Consider the following 24,340-nt stretch of genomic DNA (forward strand, 5'->3'; position numbering starts at 1 on the left):
TTTGTCTCAAAATAAACGCAAGCAAAATACAGGGTGTTTTAATTTTTCTCAAAAAATATGTTACTTAGTGTACATCCTGAAATTTTCAAATTTCTATCGGGGAAGGTCGTTGTTATTTGTTCATTTCAGCAAAATCGTGACATTTTAAAATGAAATTGGTTTGATTGGAATAGGTAAATTGGTCACTGAGATATAAGGTCAAGAAAAAAAAACAGTTGGTAGTAGGTGGCCTTAGCCTTTTCACAACTAATTTAAAAACTAACCTATCTAAATTGTAATGTTTGTATGACTGCTAAAAATTAACGGTTTCTAAACTATTTTTATTGGTAATTAATTTTGAGATAAAGCACAATTTGCGAAAGTGTTACAAAATTTACAAATATTCCAGTCTTATACTAAATAAGGTTCAATAATTCCACCATCCGCTGCTATAGACGTTCATGCGTGATACAGCATATTTTCAAAAGAACCATAAATTATAGCTGGAATAACGAATCGAAACGATGCAATAATTATCTAGCGCAAGTCTTCTTCGCTTGTGACTTCCGTCTTATCAACTTCCTCCTACGGGAAAAAGTCCGGCGGTGTCAAAACTGGGAACCAAGGAGGCCATCGCACTGGACCGCTCCTTTCAATCCAACGCCCAGGGAACTCCTTGAATTGCACCACACCTCTTTGCTGGTGAGGAGGCGCACCGTCATGCTGGAACCAACGGTGTGAGCAGTGCTGTTGATCAAAGGTACATGTTCTACCGCTTCTGGAACTTCATTCTGTAAATTTTGTAACACTTTCGGAAATTGTTTTATCTCTCAAAATTATTTACCAATGTAAAAAAAATAGTTTAGAAACCGTTAATTTTTAGCAGTCATACAACCATCACACTTTAGATAGGTTACTTACCGTTGTTTGCATCTGACTTGAGCATTATCTTTTCTTGAAAACAAAATTAATTGTTCTGTTCAACGCTTCATTATTAACGTAACTCATCATCCGATATGGATATAATTTAAAAAACGGAAAATGAAGTAAGACCTTGGAACTTAATGACAGGGTTTTGATTTCCATTAGTGGCAATTTAGTAACAAGCGCTGTTATTGGCTAAGACATTCTTAGCTTTTCTTACTCTATCAGAAATCATTAAGCGTACTTAATCAATTTTGTTTTTATATTTTCAGAATTTCTTATGGCAAGCTTCCTTAAAATATAGACCTTTTCAATCATCAAGATGACGACTGCTGGCCTTATTGGTAAAATTGAATTCGACGCCATCTTTTATCCTTAAAAAAAGTGTTTCTAAAAAATAAAATAAAATCTTTAATATTAATATTATCATTATTAATCTAAAAGGATAACCAGCAGTCTTTTAAAAAAAAAAACGAGTAAGAAATCGACGCAATAAAACCATATCAACCTAGCATTTAAAATCAAGGCAAAAAGATTTTAAAATAACTATACAGGGTGTTTTGAATTTATCTGACTGGGAATTTTTTTCAGAAAATGCAAGAGATAGAGTTGCGAAATTTTCAGGGTATTATTTTTATAGTGTGGGATTGATTTAAATCCTAAATTTCAGAAAAATACGAAATAGTTTCGGGTTTTTGTAAAAAAAATATTGTTTCACTGGTAGATGCTAGAAAAAAACGTTTCAATGAGAAATTTATAGTGCTGTCGAAAATGTTCAAAGAATTTGGAAAAGAACACTCTTTCACGACGATATGAGCTGATGAAAAAAAACAAGCTATCTATAGGGACCAATAGCCTTGGCATTTGTGTACGTAAATGAAATAAATCACGTTAAAATATTAAGAATTTAATTCACCAAAACGCCAATTTAGGCCTACAGTAGGCCTAAAAACGTATCAGTAGGCTAACTACGCACAAAGGTCAAGTTTTCAATTAGTATTTTATGTGAAATATTTTTGTTTTCAACCATTCTTTAACGTTTATTGAGTCTAATCAACATATGCCACTAAATTATTCTAGTGACAGCGAGCTTTTATGGTCGAGTTATTTTATGGTGAAGCCAATCGTAACGCACATAGGGTTAGTGAATTGTTCACCGTTCGATATCCAGATAGATGACAAAGCCACTATACCGTTCTTGGAGCTGTTCGTGATTTTCAAACATACAGAAACGTTAATCCCAGATTTCGTGGACCAGGTCGACAAAACCACAACATGGAAGACACAGATCTAGCCTATTTTGTTGCGTATCTCGGATTATCGAAGAACTACGTGTGAACCACTCTTCACAATCACAACTTTCATCCGTATCGAGCGACCCTCAACCAAGCTCTGCTCGAAGGAGATATGGAACGTAGATTTGCTTTCTGCAACTGGCTAATAACCAGCATCAATCAAATGCTGGTGGCCAACGAGTGTTCCTTGGAGAGAGATGGGCCTTTCAACCATCAAAACACCCACATGTGGTGTGACGAAATTCCTCACTGGGGTTTTACTCACCATCTTCATCAACAATATCTTCGACTGAATGTTTGGGCGGGTTTGCTCGGTGATCGAGTTATTGGCCCATTTTTCTTCCCAGCTCGTCTTAATGGACAACGCTACTTTGCGCTTTTGCAGAACGAAATAGCAGACGCTTTAGAAGATATTCCGCTGCAAGCTTACAGACATATGTGGTAACAACATGACGGCACACCACACCATGCACCTAGATTTGTAGTAGAGCATCTTAACAATGAGTTCCCTCAGCGTTAGGTTGGCAGGAACGGTCACGTTCTATGGCCTGCGAGGTCTCCGGACCTAACTCAGATAGACTTGGAGGCTTCGAACTTGTCATTCCTGATATGATCAGACGCTCGTTTCAAAACATGCTTCATCATGCGGCAAACGGAGGTATCATAGAACCTCACTTGTAAAATTCTTTTTTTTATTCTTATAAAATATTCAATTAAATCATTCAGACATTTCTTTCATTTACGTACAACAATGCGAAGGCTATTGGCCGCTAAAGACCTTTTTTTTTCAGCAGCTCATATCATCGTTAAAAAGTGTTGTTTTCCAATTAAAACAATTTCTTTGAACATTTTCGACAGCACTCTACAAGTTTATTATTGAAACGTGTTTTCTAGCACCTACCGGTGAAAAAATATTTATTACAAAAACCCGAAATGTTTTCCGATTTTACTGAAATTTAGGATTTATAGCGATCCCTTATTAGAAAAAATAACCTGAAAATTTCGCAATTTTTTTATTACAGATACTTGGCACTAACTTAGAATTAATAAACTTTTTAACATTGGGATTAAATTTTATAAATATGTTATAATATTTAATAACATTTATATTTATTTGTAAAATGTATAAAAATATTCTTATCAATGTTTTATATTATAGTAATGTTTATGCAAGCATCGGAAAAGCACGTCTCTGTAAAAATAATTATATACTTACTTTTTCACTATATAGTGGTATACATTTTCTTTAATTTGATAAAATATTATACAGCAACAAGCACCCAAGTATAATACAAAAACTGGATATATAGCGAGCATCGCAACCGGCTTCCAAATATTTTCTTTTTCGTTTCGTCCTTTCAAAACCCTACCACATCCACTTCTTCGAAAAAGCCTTTTCTCAAAAGGCACACTGTGGCCAGTTTCAGAGAACATCAAAATTCTAAATATATGTACATTTATATTATTGAAGCTGCGAAACATTTTCCATATATTAGACCTGCTTCCTCGAACTCATTATTTATAAAATTAAAATAGTTTTTAATTTAATGTTATGTTTAATTTTTTAAATTAATTTTAAACAAATAATACATATTGGATTGTCTAATTTCATGGTAATTCGCTAGTAACAGTTATTTAACTACAAGAATTGAAGTAATCATTTACTGAGAGCTAGTAATGGAGTGACGTCATCACAAGAAGAAAATCTCCCCCTAGCGTGGCGCTGTCAAAGGCTACGTGTGACGCGTTAGCAAGTGGACGCAAAACGGCGATAAAGCCCGTAATGCAGTCTGATTTGCATATGAAGAACAGGACGTGTCACACTTATGTAACAATATTATACACTTATCGTTTAACCTAAAGTATTTTTTTATATAATCCAAAGTGTGCCGTTTGTCAAAAGAGTATCAGATTTCATTTTCTAATAGCTTTATTGCGTATTCTGAAACCAAGAAGATGGGTTGATTTCTTTTTCTTGATCATTTTAATTAGGTTCTTATATAAGAAGGATCATACCATCTAGGTTCGAATCGTCTATGATAAAGCACGCAAACTAACATTTTATTAAACTATTTCAGAGTAATTTTTTCTAATAGATAATTACTTTACAATAATTTCTTGACTAACACGTTGAATGATAAAGCAGCAAAAATAACACCTCATTAAATCCATCGGTGTACAAGCTTTGACCTCCTATGAAATGAGTTGTAAACGAGATTAATTAATGGGCTTAGATAATTAAAGTTGATAAATACGAAATTGGAGCTGTCTTAGTTGGCCAGGATTTGCCCTGTTCGAGAACTGATTGGTGGAAGTTGGAATTAACGTTTTCTTGTGATTGATGAATCATTCACCCTTATTTACTTTCTCTCGTTTGAGTTAGGTGTAATTGATATATTTCATGAAAACAAACACTGCCTTACTTCAAAGCAATTTATCGCCAATATTAACCATGAGTTATCGCGGCATTGTAATTTCAATTTCATGGATTTTACTTCCTAGCCTTATTGCTTGATAATAATAAGCCATGGTTCAAAAACGAAAATGAGGTCTGCTCACGTGATGGTGTTCCGATCAAAAAATGTAATATAAGATCCGCAATGATTGCCAATCTATTGATATATCTATCACAATATTGAGCTATGGAGGGTCGGTAAACCTTTATCGCGGCGGTTCCCAGTTTTATGGAATATGGGAACCCTTTTGTATCTGTGTTTTGGTATTTTTATAGCGAAAAAACCCCGAACAGCGTAAATGGTTCGGTAAATTGGCAATGGCGTCTTTTCATTTTTTTTAATAAAACATTTTGCAGCAGTACTCACGAAAAATGTTATAATATTTTAGACTAAATTAAAAATACATACGCTCCCACGAAAACGAAAGATAATTTATACCCAAGCTAGTATGTGCTCGCCGCCTTACTACAACAAATAAATAGCATTTAAATAAAGCTGAAATAAATAGCATATACGTTTAACGTGCTACAAATTTAAACCCTTTGGGGTATTAGCCCTTTATATTTTTCCCCCATATAGTTCCGCGGAATCCCTGGGACCACGATGCAGAAACCTAGGGTTCCACGGAACATAATTTTGGAAAAACTACTTTTTCGATTGACGTAACATTAACCATTTTAGCCACATTTTGTGAAAGTTATGCCTCTTACAACACTGGCACTAATCATAATCGTAAAAAATTACAACTTCTGTGCTTTGATCGCTTAAATTGGGCTTCCATGGGTAGGCAATACACTACCTTTCATTTACCACTTTACCGCAATTGGTTCGAGGGTAATACCACGGATGTCATCAACGTACCATGTGGAAATGTATAATGTTTCCCCATTTCGGAATGTGTGAGATTGAAATTACGGGTAGAGCGCTGTTATAAATATTTCCCGAGAAATTATAAATAATTTTCTGAGCTTTGTTTATTTTGCCTTCAAATAAAAGATTCGGATATTACCATAAAAACGTTTAAGCAATCGTCCCTTTGTTATTTTATCTTGCATTATGAAGATTTTAAAAGGAGTGGTCTCCCATTAACTAATATGGAGGCTTTTTCCGAAGAAGAAAATGGAAGAAAAAGCACCCAAGTTTGAGTGCGCTTCAGTTTTTTAGAAATTCGGAGTTTCGTATTGGGTTTTTGTTTAAAGAAAATCATGTATCAGACCTTAAAACGCCAGTATTACAAACAAATGGTAAATTGAATGAGATCATATTGGAATAGGTATCGGTTAATGAAAAATCTTTTTATCGCAATATGCCCTTTCATACTGTCCCTTCCGTTGTTTAATATTTTTATAATAATGAGACATTTTTGAAATCCACACTTGAAAGTTCCAAGAATAGTTACTTTACTGATATCAGAATAAACTTGTCAAACCAAAATCCGCCATGTCACTTAGGGGGTATGAATATTCCAGAGTTGAGTATTTAAAATAGTAATGTTAAGTAAACCTTTCGTATTTCAGGTTAAAACATTAGATGAAACCATCAAATAGCTGCAATTTGTAAGACGTTCAATTTAATTACAGTTGGAAGACGCACGGTAACATGAGTGTTTGAATCTCCAAGTTAAAGTTAAAGGGAAAGCAAAAAATTAGAGTTTATAATAAGAATATGTCTTGTAAAAATCTTCAATACTTTAGAAGATTCCCAATTTTTAACCGGTGTCATAATTTCTCCTTTAAAGCATTGTTACCTCAATATTTCTTTTTCCACATCCCATGTAGCACAAAAAGTCTATTTAGGGTCGCGCTTTAGTTGAATAGTCGTTTTTCGGTCCTGGTCCAAATGCCGACTCTAAAAGTCTTAAACGTTTTTGAGATAATTTCGCGTAAGTACAATTTTATCCCTTTTAAAATCGGTATGGTGACCTAATAGATTGGACCACTTACTGACCCAATAAGTCTTATCATTGCAACTATTAATTAGAGTCTGAACGCGGACCTTAAATTGTTATAGCTGTCGTGACTTGAAAAAGCCATTGCACATTTATAACAGGACTAATGGTCGACCTATATCCAACAGTTTATTTGTAAATTAATCGCGCAGAACTGTGAAAATTTGCGATTTAATCAAACAAATTAAAACAGTTTTTTAATTATCTTCTTTACTATACTCAATTTTTTCGAAAAAGATCATATATTCAGCCTAAAAATTTTTGCTTTTTCAAAAATCTCTTAACTCAAGTAGGTCACATTCGTATAATTAAATATGTTATATGTTATATGTTATATATTGTTAATTCAAATCGAGGCGTTGTTTTACGAGCACTATTTAATCATTGTCTGCCTTTAAAATTATTTGGATTAGCTCTGAGAAATTATGATAAATCGTTACTCAATGACATGTTTACAAATTTATAAAAAAGTGTTACCAATACAATCACAGCTAAATATATTTTAGGAAATCAAATTGGTATATTTTTTAGTCCGAGTCGGAGATACTGCTAAATTTGTCGTCGGCCCAACGTCGTAAATGTGTTTATTTAAAGTCGGCCCAACGTCGGCTCAGAGTTATTTCAGATACGGCCAATAGTCATTTAAGAGTCGGTTATATATCCATATTAAGTAACATTTTCTAGTCGATCGACGGTCGGCCGACCATTATTCTACTAGAACAATATTTTTCGGCCTATAGTCGGCCACCCCATATGCGGCTAGGACATTTCGACTAAAAAAAGGAAGGTCGGCCAACTGTCGGCGCGACCATGCTGATCGACATTTTTTGTCGACGTCGGCCCGAACTTCAGGGGGAAGACTACAGTGGTCGTTGTCTACTTTCGCGCTAGTACCAGCTGAACTCTTTTAATTTTGTATTTTATCTTATAAAATTAATATATAGTTGTAGAAAAGTCTCTGGTTTAGTGACTGAAATAATTTTTACAATTTAAAAATTAAAAGTAATTAATTTATTACGTTGTAATTCGGACCCCTGGAGCTAAACAAGTTGGGCAAGCGCCCAAACTAGCATTTAGTTAGGACCTTATATCTCGTTAACTATTAAAATTAGAATAATCAAGATTATTTTAAGCACTAGAGGAAGCCTAATAAGGAAAATATAATTCAACTTTGTAATTGTTAAAACAGAAACGTTCAGCTTGAATGAAAACGAGGCTTCTACTGTATTCTTCCCCCTTAAATTGCTACAGGGGATTCGGATCACAATTATTACATTTACAGATATTATGTTAGTATTTAGACTACGACTTACTACTGCCCTGAGTTAAATTTTTAGAGTTTACTGTCCAAGATGAAAATATTTAAACCGGTTGGTAAATAATGTTTGTAAGAAAGTTTATTCTGATTTCCATCAAATTTAGTCAAATTAGACGAGATTTAAGCATTAATGTAACAATTTCGGTTTTTGGACGTATAATAGTTTTAATTATTATAATACCCAACAAACACACGGGTAACTGACGACGTCAAATCTATTACTTTTAAGAAGCATTGGCTTAGATTGGATACTTGTTAACTTTAAAATAAATATAGTTTTTAAATTGCTACAGTATCAACTTACCGTTGGTTAATAACATCAAACATCCCAGGCCTTTTAGTAGCAATTGATTCGAAACATGTGTAAGTGACTAGAATCGGGTTTTTGGAGTAATACATCGTGTTGTACGGCAAATCTTTTCGACTTCGATAAGCACATTGATACTCCAGATGTTCGCGCCTTGCCGCCACCACTCTCCCAGGCGTAAATTCGTCCACTGGATTCCTAGCGTTTTTAATTTTTATGTACGGCTTCAAATCTTTAGGAACCTGCTCAAGTTAATGTTGGTTTTGCAATAAACTATTTAAAATATACATTTAATAATGAATAAAACAAGAGTTATATGTACAGCATGATAAATATTGGTTAATAACGTCGTGGAGTAAAATAAATGTGGCAATTTTCGTAAATAATAGTTAATTTTCTTGGACCATTAGAAAATTAAATATTAATAATCGACTGGAAACATCTGGCTTTAATTGCTTTACCAAGAATGTATTTATTTAAATATTCATTTTAAATAAATAGTCTGGTTTCCCATATTTTTCATTTACGAAAAAATCCTCTAATAACTAAAATTTTATTATTTACAAATGATATTTTAGCGTTTTATTCGAGTACAAACCCATTTTTATGTTTTTTTTTTAAGCTTGTGCGAGGTCTCCAGGCTTACCAATAAAGAAATTATCATATAAAAAAACGTTCCCGATACTAACCGTTTACGAAACAAAAATTAACAATCTATTCGCTGTTTTCCCGCTTAAACGGGCAGTGTCGCTGTGTGTTTCAATTAAATATTTTTAAGAAATAGTTTCTAAACCTCAAACATTTTGGAAATTTAAAATTTTGATGTCAATTTTCCCGATTAGTGCTGCTTCTAAGTGTTCTCACACGTTGAAAGTGTTTATTTTCTTCATTGGTTTACCATTTAAATTAAGAAAATTTCGGTTAGGTATTATAAACATTTACAGATTGTCTACCCTATAATTGGAAAAGACCAATATGGCTGGTTAATATTATATGATTAGGTAAAACATATATTAGTGTTAAAAAGCAACTGAATCCCTTACAATAACCTAATACAATTGGTATTCCTAAAACCATAAAAACAGGCTTTATTAATTCTATGGATGCGGCCATATTAAAGATCCTTGTAATTTGTTCACCAATTATCACACTGACGCCAGCGAAATAAAAAATATTGAGAGAAACAACTGAAAACCAAGTCAAAAGAGGAAAGAGCCCCAACAGCACTCTCTCGATTAAATATATTTTTCGATCTACTTACTTCCGATATACCAGCCTAGATTTACCGTGCGCAAGAAACGTTTCCCACTCGTCACCCAAAGACGAAAGAGAGCAAACGGATTTATTAGCCCGATAAAGCCTTAATACCCCTCCTTACAGTTTGATTCCCTTCTTAATATATCAAAAATTTGTTTACATTACACGACACCCAAGATCAAACCAAAAGTCCACCGAACCTACGTTCCCGCTACCATACCTTTCTATAAAGCCCAAAAAACTGAATAAAAGAAACAATGAATGATAGAAAGAGGTACAATTTAAAAATAAATACTTGCAAAGCAAAAACTACCTCGATATAAACTCTAAAACAACTAGCCAGAAATAAACGTACGCTATTTTAAAAGATACAATGTTCTTGAATAAGTAGCTTTAAGAGAAGCGTATTGCGTGTTTTTGTGATACCCAATGAAGCTTCAGGTAAAGGATGTGTCTGTAGAATGACAGCTTTCATAAAGCTTAACTAGCCAATAATGCTCTAACCATGGTTCCATCCCTTGCTTGCGAGGTAGAATAATAATGATAATAATAATAATAATAATAATAATGTAGCCCATTTAGCCCATGCCTTAAGACGGCCCTGGTCTTTGGTCTCTTTAACTTGAAAGTACACAGAAAGAACCCGAAGTCAAGAAAGATAACAGTTCTTAAGTTCTCCCTTACCTGGATCGAAACTAGCCTTAACCAAAATAATATAAATTCATATTCCCTAGTTATATTGTTAACTAAACTCTCCCTACTCACTTGTTCGTTGAAATGTGGCCCTAATGATGGTAACCTCAAAAAATATTGAAGCAACTATATCATTGATACAAACCTTCTTTTGATTTTTGACTATTTGACCCTTAAGAAACCAAGAGCCAATTTCTATTTCCGAATGAGTGCTGATAGTTTATTATATATTATGGTGTTTTATATTATTCATTTTTGAATTGAAAACAAAGAGTGGTTTTATTTAAAATTTTCATTGAGAATCCGAGCGAATCTCGCCTCCTAAAATCCATGTTCCAGGGCAATGTTTATTAAAAAAAAGTACGGTTTTATTAACTAATTTTTTTATAAAAAATATTAATCTTCCATGTTGCATCTTCTGTTTAGATGTTTAATACCACAACAATTGCTTCATCTATTCAGTCAACCATTGTGGTTTCATTTGGATTGTGAATTTGCCTTCCTTTTAAGTGTAATTTTATTTATTCTTATGACGCTCTTTATTGTGATCTCATGGAACTCATTGAAATTATGAAATATTTAAAAAAAACGACGATAGGTCTGATCAAAGTGATCATCGTAAAAGATTCAGAGAAAAATGATGTAGCTTCCGTAATTACCGGATAAAATAATGTACTTACTAAATCAACTAGCTTCTGGTATTCCTCAAAATGTGGATAGAAAATCTTTACTTTATTTCGAATCATATCGTCAAAAGTATCGATGTTGCACAGGTCTTTAGTAACCAACGACGCTGAAAATCTGGCTTCGAAATTGACGAGAACTACGGTCAATAACGAACTCCACATTAAGAGTTTTGTTATCGATTGAAATTTCATTAATCCACAATTTCTTTCTAGCGTATTCAAATCACAAATGCTTAGTTTTATGCAACTTTAAAGTTCATACACGAAGACAGAGATTCTCACAATATATCAGTCTACTTCTCAAAAATCTGCCTCAACATTTTTCATACATATTGTAACGTCGGAATTTCATGGAAGTCCGAGCATAAAATATGTTTTATAAAAATCAAACAGTCATGCAATAAGCTGTAAATATCTGAACTATAATTTGCTTTAAGCGGCTCTCAAATAGTGTATAGTTGTACATTAGTTTTACTGATATCAGCATTATTCCTACACTGTATACTTCTGACCACGAAATGGGTGAAACCAGTCTACTGTTAAATATATTTGTAAAATTTTGAGTTATCAAGCCTATTAATAATTTTGTTTGTTTTTATATTTTTTATCCTTAAATTGAATGTTCACATTTTTAGCGTTTAAATAATAATTTTGAAATGTCGTTCGTAAAACTTTAAAATGGTGGTTTGTTCAACCCATTAGGTCTAAAATTCCACTAGAGAGGTATAACTGGGCTTAGAAAATACTTTAATCTAAACACTATAAATAAAACGTTTCCGCACTTTAAGAGTTTCAATAGTTGCAAGCCCAAAACTATTTTCTTAGTCCTGTGGCTCTAGACTACGTTGCAAAAATGTTTGAAAATAATTGAAATCTAAGCCCTTTCATTTTCTATCGTACATGGTTTAGTGCTTGTCCTTGGGATGTTTTTAAAACTTTTGACTTGCGTCCTAGTTGCGTACGTTACTTTTTTAAACCTTCGTAGGGTTTTTGGTTATTAAATTTGTAATATATTTTACATCACTTTAGGGTTTAAGTTAAAACCCTTTTTTCTAAGGGTGTAGGATTTTTAAGTTATAAATAAAATTAGTGTTGTTAATTTTACGGAAAAAAAATTCGCAAATTTTCCGAACTGTGGAAAATTTTCCGCAAATCGGAAAAATAAAAAATTTAAACATAATTTACTTTTTAGGGGTTTTTAATGTTTTTAACTTTTTATCGATATAAAATGTCTAATATCAGAAAACATACTACAAAACATTAATTAGGCGAATTTAAATATGCAAACAATGTATTAGACTAATCATGGAATGAAAACTTTTTTATTTTTTTTTTCGGAAAAATACAGAAAATTTTCGGAAAAAAGGCCTCGGTCATTTTCCGGAAAATTTTCCGACTTACAACACTAAATAAAATGCTAACCTTTTAACAAAAAAAGACAGCCTTCCCAAATTCCATCCACAATCGATTTCTTACGCGTTCTAATTGATTGAAATTTGACAAATACAAAAAGGTAAACGAAGAACAGAGACACTAGCACGATCCAAACCTGCAAAGGGAATAATTATAAAAAAATTTAAATATTTAATTTACATTGTGTGATCTGACAAAACAATTTTCTCTAAAATTAAAACAAATAAATATTCGGGGTATCCGTTTTCAATTTGAAAGTCCCTATTTTGTAAATTCAAGGTTGTTAATTATTTTTATAGTAGTTTTAATCACTAGAATGATTTTATTTTGTGCCAACTAAAAGGTTTTGACCCCTAAGTGCCTCGCGGGAGAAAACGTCGAAATCGAAGACAGATTCTCTCTCCTGTTTCCGAGCTTTCTGAGCTTGAGCAATTTCGCGTGATTTCTAAATATTATTTGCAGCTTGCTCCGTTTTAAAAAGTCCAGTTAAACAATATTTGGCTCATTCTAGAAAACAAGATTTTTGGTATAAATAACACGGAAAATAAATTAAAGCGATGATTTAATATCAGATTTCTAGATAAAGTAGTTTAGGATAAATAGATTGTTGAAAGAAATTCCATAGAAACAAGCTAACAGTTTCAGTATCGAAAACGTTTATGATGCCATAAAACTGAGGGGCAGGTCACTTCCTTGATTAACGACGCACCCCTCAAAAGATTAAATCCGATTTAATTTTGATTATTTTGATTAAATTAAATTTAATCACGATTAAGTTGATTAAATCACGTTTAATCATGATTAGAATGTTTAAATCTGATTTAATCATGATTAAATGATTAAATCTGATTAAAATGATTAAATCTGTTTAAAATGATTAAATCCTGATTAAAAAATGATATCGTGATTAGTATGATTAAATCGTACTTTAGTTTTGATGTTAATGATAATTTCTCTATTCAACCAATTATTTTGATTAAATCGTGATTAAAATGATTAAATGTAATTAAAAGATTAGATGATGATTAAAAAGATTAGATGATGATTAAAAAGATTAGATCATGATTAGAATGATTAAATCTCGTTAAAATGATTAAATCCTGATTAAAAAGATTAGATCATGATTAGAATGATTAAATCTCGTTTAAATCGTGATTAGATTTTCTAATCTTGATTAGATTTTTTAATCTTGATTACCCTGATTTAATCATTTTACTATGATTAAGACGCACCCAAAATGGAAGTGACCTACCCCTCGCATAAAACCTACAAAAAGTTGGAAAGTTCATAGTACTGTAGTTCACTGCCATTTTGGACATTTAATGACATTTGGGAGAGTTTTAACTACAATAGAGATATTTTCTTAGTCAGATTTATTATAGATATCCTTATTTATAATAAAAATTTAAAAGGTTGAGCGTATTATAATTTATAAAAGTCATACAATTTCTTTATTTATTACCTCACCAAGAAAGTATTGAATTATACTTTGGGATAATGACTTTTTTCAGATGATTTTAAGCGTTGCTTCCAATCGCACTCTTGCTCGAAAAGTTAACTTATTTTCTCTACAAAATTCATAACAGCCCCGTATATGAATGGTTCTATAATAGATAGCTTTCCTTCACAACTGAATTACACGCTGGTGACGTGAGCAAAAGCGATAATGATGCCGGCGGATCACATGAACAAAGTCATTCTCCAAAATAATAAAGAAAAACATACTTGAACTCTCTTTCCTTCAAAATAAACGCTCCAACTTACTTGAAAAGAAACTAATCGGAAGAGGCTGTTTAAAGAAACTACTTCTTTTTCACAGTATCGTGAGAAAAAATAGTACGGCTCAGTCAGAATTGGCTGAGTAAAAAGGTAATTTTTGGAAAATGAATGAAACATCCTTTTAAGCTGGAGAGATAAATCCACTGTCTAAAATAATATTCCCAGTTAGATTTGTAATCTTTGTTAGGCAGTGAAATAGTCCAGCCATTTAAGAGAAAAAAAATTGACATAGCCTTGAACAATTTAATAAAAGTTTGATTTTGGGGCACCTTATAGATTTCAGGACGATATTTTAAGTGATGATTTGTTCCACGATGTCCTGCCTGGAGCTGCACCGTCATCTTGAAAAATGGCGCTCAAGTTCATCCGAGTCGCTATAGAATTTCGTATCAATTTTAGATATTCTAGAGTGGTTCCATTCGATTTCTTCAAATATTTGACATAAGGAAACTAATGATTTACCTTTGTATAAACAGTTGTTTAAGTATAGGGAATAATAATAGTTTGCTCCCCAAAAGCGAAGGTACGTAAAATAATTACAAAGTCAGTTTTCAATAATATTCTGCTACTTATGTTTAAATATTATAAATTGTAGTTAAAATATTGAAAGTTATATAACCTTAAGAAAACATTATAAAACCTGTAATTTTGGAAATATGTATGAAATCAGATAAACATATTACAAGTGTAAAATATTCAGTAAGTTCGATGATTCTTTTATCCAAAACCACTTTGCAGTAGGAAGTAACTTGGTTGAATTTCGACCCATACAATTGTATTCCAAAATGTTTATTAAAACTTGCAGCGGAAAATTCTGAGGGGTCGGAAATTTACCAAAATCCCGTACACTTTGTCTAAAAGCGCAAAATCTTTTAACTGTCTCTATGGTAAATTAACAGTGAAATCCCAAAATCACTTAAAAAAGTAATGATAAAATCACCAAAATCAAGTGTCCGACCCCTCGGAAAATTCTTGTTTCAAACAAAAAAATTGGTATAGGACAAAAGGAAATTCAAGACCAATATTATCGACTTTCTTAATTCTTCTGATAAAAGTTACGTTCTGCAATTGGTCACTAAAAATGTGAGAACATACACAAAATTTTTAAATTCGAAACTTTTGAACGAAATCAGGTAGATGTTAGATAAACTCGGAAACCTTTTGGTCCAAGTTTCGCGTATTATCTTTTTTCTCGAAGACCTTTTGGTACAAGATACTTTCCAGTTTGGTTATTATTATGAATCGTGTAAATGAGTCATTATAGGCCGGTACCGTCCATGTGGGTGTGTGTGTAATAGGGTATGATTGGGAATGCGAAAAAACGTAGCCAAGCGGGGCAAATTCCACTTGCGACGTTAGTTTGTGTTGTGTAGATCATCAAGAGCGCTATACAATGGCAAATTGACGCGGCAACACAGGTTGAACTATATTCGTTTCATCACTACGCGCATGCGTTTTTCGGCTTCACGGCTAGAAATGAAATATAAAAATTTGGCCGAACGACGTTGAGAAAATACGAGCATTCAGGCAAAACGGGTTTAATTTCCAGTCAAAATTAAAGATAATTCTTAAATATTACAAAATATAGTTGCCAATTGAGTTTGTGCAATAAAATAATTAGCGATTTGACCTGTATGAAATTGTAATTTGGTTATTTCTGGCTATTTCGTTCTCAAGTCATCGTTAAGACTTGGATGCGTTTATAAATATATTTATTTTATTTGTTGAACCCTTTCTACAGCGAAGATGCCAGTGTAATGGTTAAGGAAGTGCTGTTATTAACTACCGGGCGTGAGTTCGAATCTCGCTTTCAGAATTAAGTTAATTAAATTTTTTTATTTTAATTTGACTTTTATTTTGAACATTTTTTCTGCTTTTTATATCAAATAATTGATGTTACTGAAATTCCTCGAATAATATTACTTAAATTCCTCGAATAATATTACTTAAATTCCTCGAATTCATTCTCTTGTCATTTAAATTCATTTTGGGCACCCAACGCCATCTCGTTTCAAACAATATAACTAAGAATTTTGGAATTGCGGTATATTTTCAATTATAATTATTTATAATAGTATTTAATTTCAAAAATATTATTAAAAATATTAAATTACACTCTTTAAACTAAAATAACTACTAACAATAAACAATCTGAGCAAACCAGCACCTACACACGGGTACACGATTCATATTACAAAAATTTATTTTTGTTTCCTTGTTTAAGGCTTAAGCTTTATTTTTCCCCAATCAATTGTGGATTTTTCTACCTTTTCACGTGATTTGACATTTGTTAGCTACACATATCTTTGTTTTACAAAAACATCACATAGAACGAACTTTAAAAGCTAGTATTTCGGTTAGAAGGGCACGTTTTAAGAAAATCGGAGACATTTATTATATACCACTCTTTGAGAAATTGTCAAAAAAATTGACACGGCTTTAAGAAAATAATTAGTTTTAAAAATTATAATTACATAAGATGATCGTTTTCCTATGTTTACTGTTTTCACTTTTATCCTGTAAAAATGCAAAGCAATATTTAGTGACAAAGTTGTATCGACAATCGAAACTTGATCAATTCTGAGCGAAGTTAAATTCATTTTGATAAAATTTCAATTCGTTTTCTTACGAAAATTTAAGCCTTTAAATTTCAATTATTAAGGTGGGTTTGAGTATTTTGTAAATGGGCTGAAAATCACAGAATAGGGGTATAATATACTCAATTGCCCAATTTAGCATTAAGCTTACTCTCTGGTTGAAGAAAACCAAACGAACCATTCCAAGAAATTTAAATTACCAAGCACCAAATCATAAGTAAGAATTTATTATTAAAGTTGGTTTTAAGTTTCGCCTTTACAAAGAGACACTAAAAGTCATTAGATAAAAGTTTTCAACATTATCTTATAACCTTTGCTCAATATAAAATTAAAAAAATAAACATAAATTGAATTCTGATATAATTAAACTTAGATTTATATTCGTAAATTTTCAGAAGTATTTCTTAAAATAAGTAAAGTTTTCACCAAATGGAGAAAAAATTAAAAATAGTCAGCTTTAGAATTGATGCAATAAATTAAATTAATCTACCAATTAAAATTGCTGAATTTTTCAGTTTTAAAGAAAATAAAATATTTTTGGTTTAGTTAATTTCGAACAATATAATATATTATGGTAATGGGCCAATCGCGCAGTTCCCATTAGCGCAGTTCCCATTTCCGCAAATGCAATTTCGCGGTTTTCCATTTGCGCAGTTTTCATTTGCGCAGTATCCCATTTCCGCAGTTTTCCATTTGCGCGGTTTATCATTTGCGCAGGTTTTTCATTTGCGCGGTTTTTTATTTGCGCAGGTTTGTCATTTGCGTGGTTTTCCACTTGCGCAGATTTTCCATTTGCGCGGTTTCCCAATGGGGCTGTTTTCCATTTGCGCAGATTTTTCTATCCGCGGCTTCTCACGACCTGAATATTCTATATTAAGCAATTTTCCTTGAAATAAGATTTTTTCAGGTAGTTTATTTTTAACGTAACCTTGTTTACCATCCAACTGTGCTGCTGGTGTATTTTAAGTTACCAGTCACGCTGTCCATACCAATAATTTAAAGTTGTTTGAAGTTGACATATCGGTTGTTGAATTATTTTGTTGGGAATAAATCTTCGGTCGACAAGCTAATCGTAGCTTCTCAGCCTTTACGCTAAAAGAAAATGTAGTATCTGTAACACTGAGGACAGTATAATGGCTGCTATTTAAATTTAGTGCCTTCCACCAAAAATGCACCATTTTAATTGCACTGCATGTTTCCTAGGGGTCAGAAAGAATATTTCTTAACGGTTAGGTTAGCCGGGCGCGCCGCAGGCGCGTAGGCACCGTTTTTATATAGGAGGTGTTCTACGACAGAGGCCATTCTAACGAAATATCTTGGTATTGACCTCTCACATAGGACGTAACTGTCCTATGACAGAGGCCATTCGTACGAAATACAGGACGCTTACCGTCCTATATTGGAGGCCATTTCAACGAAATAGTTTTTATTTAGAGGTAGTTATATCAAGGCTAGCGCGCGAAGCGCGCAACGGTTAGGTGGGCCGGGCGCGCAGGCACCGTTTTCATATAGGTGATCTACTACAGAGAACGTATATTGTCCTACGACAGAAGCCATTTTAAAAGTGGTGCTAAGGTATTAGCAGCATTATTATCTGAAATTGAAACATTTTTTAAATCCTGTTTATTTTAGATTTTAAACATCGTTTTTATTTTTTATCATTTTTTATTGTGCCGCCTACAATTGTTTAAGAGGTTTAAAGCTGGAACTGTCAGTAAACAGTTACTACACTATGATCTTAGCCTAAAGGCCGAGAAGCTTCGAGACTCTGTTGGACTATATATATTTTCCCAAGAGACTAATTCAACTAATGCTATTTTAACTAAGAAAAACCTAATTTTTTTTGGTATTTACAGCCCAACCGGAGATTAAACAAACACTAGCACCGCAGCTGGATGGTAAACAAGGTAATGTTAAAATTTACCTGCCAGAAATAACCCCTTTTCTAGGATTAATAGTGAGTATTTAAGTCATAAAAATCCCCGCAAATGGGAAAACCTTTCTAATAACAAATCTGCGCAACAGGAAAACCGCGCAAACGGGGAAACTGCGCAATCGGGAAAAAGCGCGCAAATGGTAAATTGCGCAAATGACAAACTGCGCAAATGGGGAGGTGCGCAAATAGCAATTCCGCAAATGGGAAACGCGCAATTGGGAACGTGCGCAAACGAAAACTGCGGAAGTGGGAAGTGCGCAAATGGAAACTGCGCAAATGAAAACTGCGCAAGTGGACCCAAACCTATATTATTTACCATCAATATTTTCAGTCTTTTCCATTCGTTTTGGCAAAAATAGCTTTCGTTATATAAAACATCGTCAAATGATAAATAAATTGGGGAAAATTTGGGAAGTCAAGTTATCTATATCGCTAGCAAACTAACCAATAGGCTGACTAGGGCTAAGCATATGGGCTCACGGAATTTGCCAGAAGGTTGGCGCTCGAGACGAGGCTAGCCGAAGCAATGTCAGAGAGACCCTTATTAAACCCAAGCCCAGGGATTCATAAGTTAGTTAATCGCTCACTGTTCTATAACGGTATTTGTCAAGAATCTGTTTTAAAATCTTTTTATTTTTTCAATATGTTGATTATTAGCTAAGAAAACTTTTGGGCCTAGATGGTTATGAATTATCGTAAAACCAATTCGTTTGGAGAACGACCATTTATACCCCAAACGTTAGGCTTTAAACTTTGAATTTCCCGTAAATAGTCCATGAGCCAGATGATATTTCGATAACCAAAAAAGTGGCTAATTTTCAATGCTATTTTCATAAACAGGGGTGCTTTAGATATGCAAAAATCGGTGGTGTGGGGTTCTATCGCCCAGCTATCCAAGATGGCGGCTATTTCAAAATGGCGGCGATAGAGCTCGTTAAATTGCTTATATCTCGACCGCTATTTAACGGATTGTCATGTGCAATACACGAAATTAAGGAGGAGTGGTTGTCGTACATGTTATGATTTAAGACGTGTTTTTATAGATGGTGCCATTTGGCAGCTACATTTAATTAAAGATATTTTCGTTTTTTTGAAAACTGTTTTTTTTACTTAAAAAATGAGTGAGTAGTTGTATGTAATTAACTTCAAAATAAACAAAAACGATATAGGTAAGTTATTTGAAATTACCTTTCTCCAGAGTGTAGAACGTAAAGATATAAAATATCGTGTATGTATATTATCTTTTTCGATAAAGAAAGATTGTATTCATGCTGAAACATAAATGCAATATTTAATTTTGGAATTTTTGCAAGTATTTTCAGATGGTTTCTTTTTCTTAACAGTATACTCTAAAAAAGAATGTCGTCAAACAGCACGTTTTTTCCACTTTGTGGTGGGTGCCATATTTCACACCCTAAAGCGTTGCTTTTAACACCTACTTCAGTGTAATTTATTATATTTTTACAATTTCATTGTGAATATTCTTGGAACGAAGTGTATTGTAACACCCTATAAATTACTAATTTTATGGTTATTTGTGTAAAATGACACCAAAATGTTCACCATAAAATGAGCTATTTAAAATGGTGAAGGTGTTGAAATACACTAATTTATCCAACAAAACTATTTACACGAACACCACTTCAGGTTATTTTATCACTATTTAGCTAAAATAAGAGTGTTGACGTACACCAATTCAACAATGAAAAGTGGATTATCACTGTAAAATAACACCATTTATCTAAAATAAGGGTGTTAAGAAACACCAATGTCCCACCTAAACTATAAGCCGCTGTGTAAAGTAACACCATTCTTGTAAGCTAGAGGTGTTGATGTACACCAATCTTAAGACTCAAAAGCTCAGCAATAGTGTAAAATAACACCACCAAAGCGAAGTAAGGGAGTTAGAATACACATAAAATTTCGTGTAAAACACCACATTTTAACTAAAAGATTGTTGATGTAGTACACTAATTAAACGATTTGGGTTTTAAAGTAACGAAATCGTAGAACAATATTTTAAACTTTAATTTTATTTTTAATAAATATCTTAAGTCAAAATTTCAGCCAGAGAATCCAACAGCAGACCGGTTTCCCCCTTGTGGAGCTCATTAGTACTGAGTAGGATCTCTGGCTTTTCTCGGAACTCTGCCTATATCAGTAAAACTAAAACAACTGTGTTGACCTGTGTTTGAGTAGTATATTGTAATTTATATTGATATGCATCACAATTAGTACTTGGCGGTTTCATATTCAAAAGCAACTTTTGTACTCGGGCGTCCGTCGAAATCTGAATCAATCTCATGTATGAGAATGGAAGCCAAACATTTATATTTTAAAAATATTGCTACAATCATTAAGAATTTTAAAAACATAACAAAACATTGTCTGAACGCCATCAAATGCCTCTGTATTTTAACTATGCGGCAAATAATTCAATAAAAATGACTTTCTCCAATCACTAATTCCACTCCTATCTAACGTTTTAAGAAATGATAATCGCGTATTTTCTGTAACTAAGGGTATTTGTGATCGCGTAACTTACGGAAAAGGCGCAATTTTAATTACAGACTTGGAAATCGACAACATTTCCTATTTTACGGCAATCAGTTATATTTTTGTCGTAAACAATACGCTGTATCTGTGTAGTAAAAAACTAAAAGTGATTATATTTAATTCGGATTGCCATTCTTAAGAAGTTGACTTTGAACCAAGAAGTTGGGCTTTATTTAAAGCAGGAAAAAAAATTACCATTTACTTAATAAATATCTAATTATTCAAAACATGTATATCACGCTGAGAAATACTGCATGGTAAATAAATATACACGTCGAAGTTATTGGTTTTGTTATTTAAAATCGATTTTGAACATGAAATCGAAACCATGTGAGGTTGGTGTAAAATAACACTCTTCTCTTGATAAACTTCTGTGTTTTACTCAACACTGTTTTAACGCGTTTCTAACGCCAATAACAAACACGTTTTTTTTCCTGATAAACACCTGTTTTTGATAAGCACCGCTGAAACACACTTTTTACAAATGGTGTATACACTAACTGTAAACCTTTGGAACACTATGTTTTTAAAGTGCAATTAACACGTATTTCTTTCAAACTCTTAATTTTTCGGCGAACACTGTTTTAACACCCTATTTACGCGGTAGATGGTGTAAAAACGGTGTATACACTAATTGTACACCTTTTGAACAAAATTTTGTTGCAGTGTACTAATCATGTTGTTCAGATAGTTACCCGCTCTTATTCAACACTTTTTTAACACCCTAATAACGCCATTAGTAAACAAGCTTGTTTGTTAAACACCCGTTATTAAATTCAACACTGTTTAAACACTCTTTTCACACGGAAGATTGTGTACAAATGGCGTTTACAATAATTGTACACCTTTTGAACACCCTTCTTTTTAGAGTGGTATTACACGGTTTCTGATAAAAACCTATTGGTTCGTACAACACCGTTTTAAAACCCATTTTACATGGAAGATGGTGTAAAAATGGCGTATACACTAATTGTACACCTTTTGAACACTATTTTGTTGTAGTGTTATAAACTCGTTTTTGAGATAAACACCTGCTTTTTATTCAACACTGTTATAACGCTGTTATAACACTTTTCTAACGCCATTAGTAAACACGTTTGTCTAATGAACACCCGTTTTTTATATTAAACACTGTTTTAACACCCTTTTTACGTGTAAAATGGTGTAAAAATGGTGTATACAAAATTGTACACCTTTTGAACACCATTCGTTTTTATGGTGTAGCTAACGTTTTCTTTTTGTATCATAATGCATGGGGAAATAAACTTTTCGAAACACAACGAGTACTTGTGGTGAATAGCTAATTTCAATTATCTGACGATAATGGTTTACCTCAAGAAGTCCAATTGTAATGACAGTAGCATTAAACATTTTGTTTCTAGTAAAAACTTCAATCGAAGCTGAAATGAAAAAAAGATGGTTGAATAATGATTCTTTGCCAAATATTTCAATACAGAATAATATGACAAAAAGTTTTAAGACCAAATATTGGAGTTTTCGAAAATGAATAACCACTAAACCAGCCTCAAACACCGGAAATACACCCTTTATTTAAGAGAGTAGCAACAAAACAATCAAAGACTGACTTTAGGGCTACAGATAATTTACGTAAATTAATTTTATTATTAATTTTTGAACGATTGTTTAAATTTTCATATCTCCAAGATTTACGGTCAAATAGTTTGTTTTAACAATTTAAGATTCTAAACAAATATTACTTTAAAATAATATATTGGTTTAATTGTTCTATTTACTGTACATGCCTTGTTTGAAATAGACCTCTACGGTCTATTTCACTCACTCGCTTCATTCGATAGGTCTATATATGCGACCAAAAAAACCAATCGAACACACTCTGTGGAAAATAATGAATTTAAATAGTCAATTGATGGTCTTAAAAATTTGGAGATTAAAATGAAGGCTCGACTCCTGCAGTTAAAAGGTATAAAACGGAATTTTTCATTTAAAGTGAACTGAAATTTGTATTTATGGCTTGAAGATTCCTCTAAATGCTTCACAATCTTTAAAATTTAGTCCGGCCAGGGAAGTTGTAAGTTAATTAGGTTACACTATATTTTGTCTTGATTTTGGGCGTAGACAAGGAAAGTGTGAAGGTTTTTGACTAATGACTTGCAAAAAATGAAAAAATAGGAAGAATAAATACACACTCTAGATAAGTTCTAAATTTAAACCTATAAGAGGTTCATTGGTATATCAGCACAAAACCAATTATTTAAATATTTTTCGGAAATCTTACGAAACTCTTTCAGGCTTAAAAGTTACCAAAAAGGGTGCTAAAGTTTCCTTTTTGAAGGTTCTTACTTTTAATCAACTAAATCAGAAGAATATGAAGGTAGAATTGCTGTTCCTATCTTGGCAAATACTCTGGAAACTAAACAAGAAATAACACCTATACGTTTTCCCATGAACACTCTAGCCTTAAGTGTAAGCTACTCTGAATATTTGCAAACAAAATTACATTAATTTGGTATTATACATATTTTTGATTTGACCAAGTGCATTAAATTTGAGTACTAGAGTGATATCGATTACGAGATATAAATTCATTGTTAGAAATAAAATAGAAAATCGTGCAAATATAGCCTAATTGTAAATTGACGAAACGCAGTAAGTTCTCTACTGACTCGTTGCCTAGTTAATCCTATTCGATTGCTTAATCTTAGAGGTCAGTTATTCTAAGTAACAATAAACAAGATAAATATAAATTATGCCACGTAATCGTTAATACAACTAAGTTAACGATAACCCCCCATAATTTCGAAAATCAAGTGGAATACATCACCATTATCTACTACACGTCAATGCGAATAAATGTGACACAAATAAATATGAACGCGAAAAATTATATTATGAGATATTTCACAGTGAAAGTAGGGGGCTAGATTAAAAGCAGCCCCCGTATAAAAGTAAATTTTTAATACCCTTTTTTAATTGAAACGTCAACGCGAAGCAATGCAACACTGTTTTGTTGAATGCAACAAGTTGATTTATGAGGCTATATTAAAAATAACCCCCTAAAGTCTAAAAATTAAGTGATCACTAAAACTGAATAACCACGTTTCAGCAATATGTGACAACCATTTTGGCGAATGCGACGTCAACAGATTCAGTTTCTCACGGCTCCGTAAACTTGGCCCCTCCAAACCTCATAATTAAAATTTACTTATTCCATCAT

The 24,340-nt window shown here is 32.7% G+C and overlaps 1 protein-coding gene across 1 annotated transcript in view; it reads right to left on the bottom strand.

Annotated features, from left to right (window-relative positions):
• Positions 1–587: 587 nt before the first annotated feature.
• The window catches only part of LOC149966169 (uncharacterized), a 30,149-nt gene continuing 6,396 nt past the window's right edge, over positions 588–24,340 (bottom strand). The window contains exons 7-8 of the mRNA XM_090167438.1: positions 22,477–22,544; positions 588–770 (exon numbers count right to left, since the gene is read on the bottom strand). Coding sequence (XP_090023564.1) covers positions 588–770; positions 22,477–22,544 — 251 coding nt within the window. The remainder of the gene's footprint in view (positions 771–22,476; positions 22,545–24,340) is intronic.

The sequence above is a fragment of the Leiobunum rupestre genome, chromosome 1, assembly GCF_980474605.1.
Source record: "Leiobunum rupestre chromosome 1, qqLeiRupe1.1.hap1, whole genome shotgun sequence".
Lineage (NCBI taxonomy): Eukaryota > Metazoa > Arthropoda > Arachnida > Opiliones > Sclerosomatidae > Leiobunum > Leiobunum rupestre.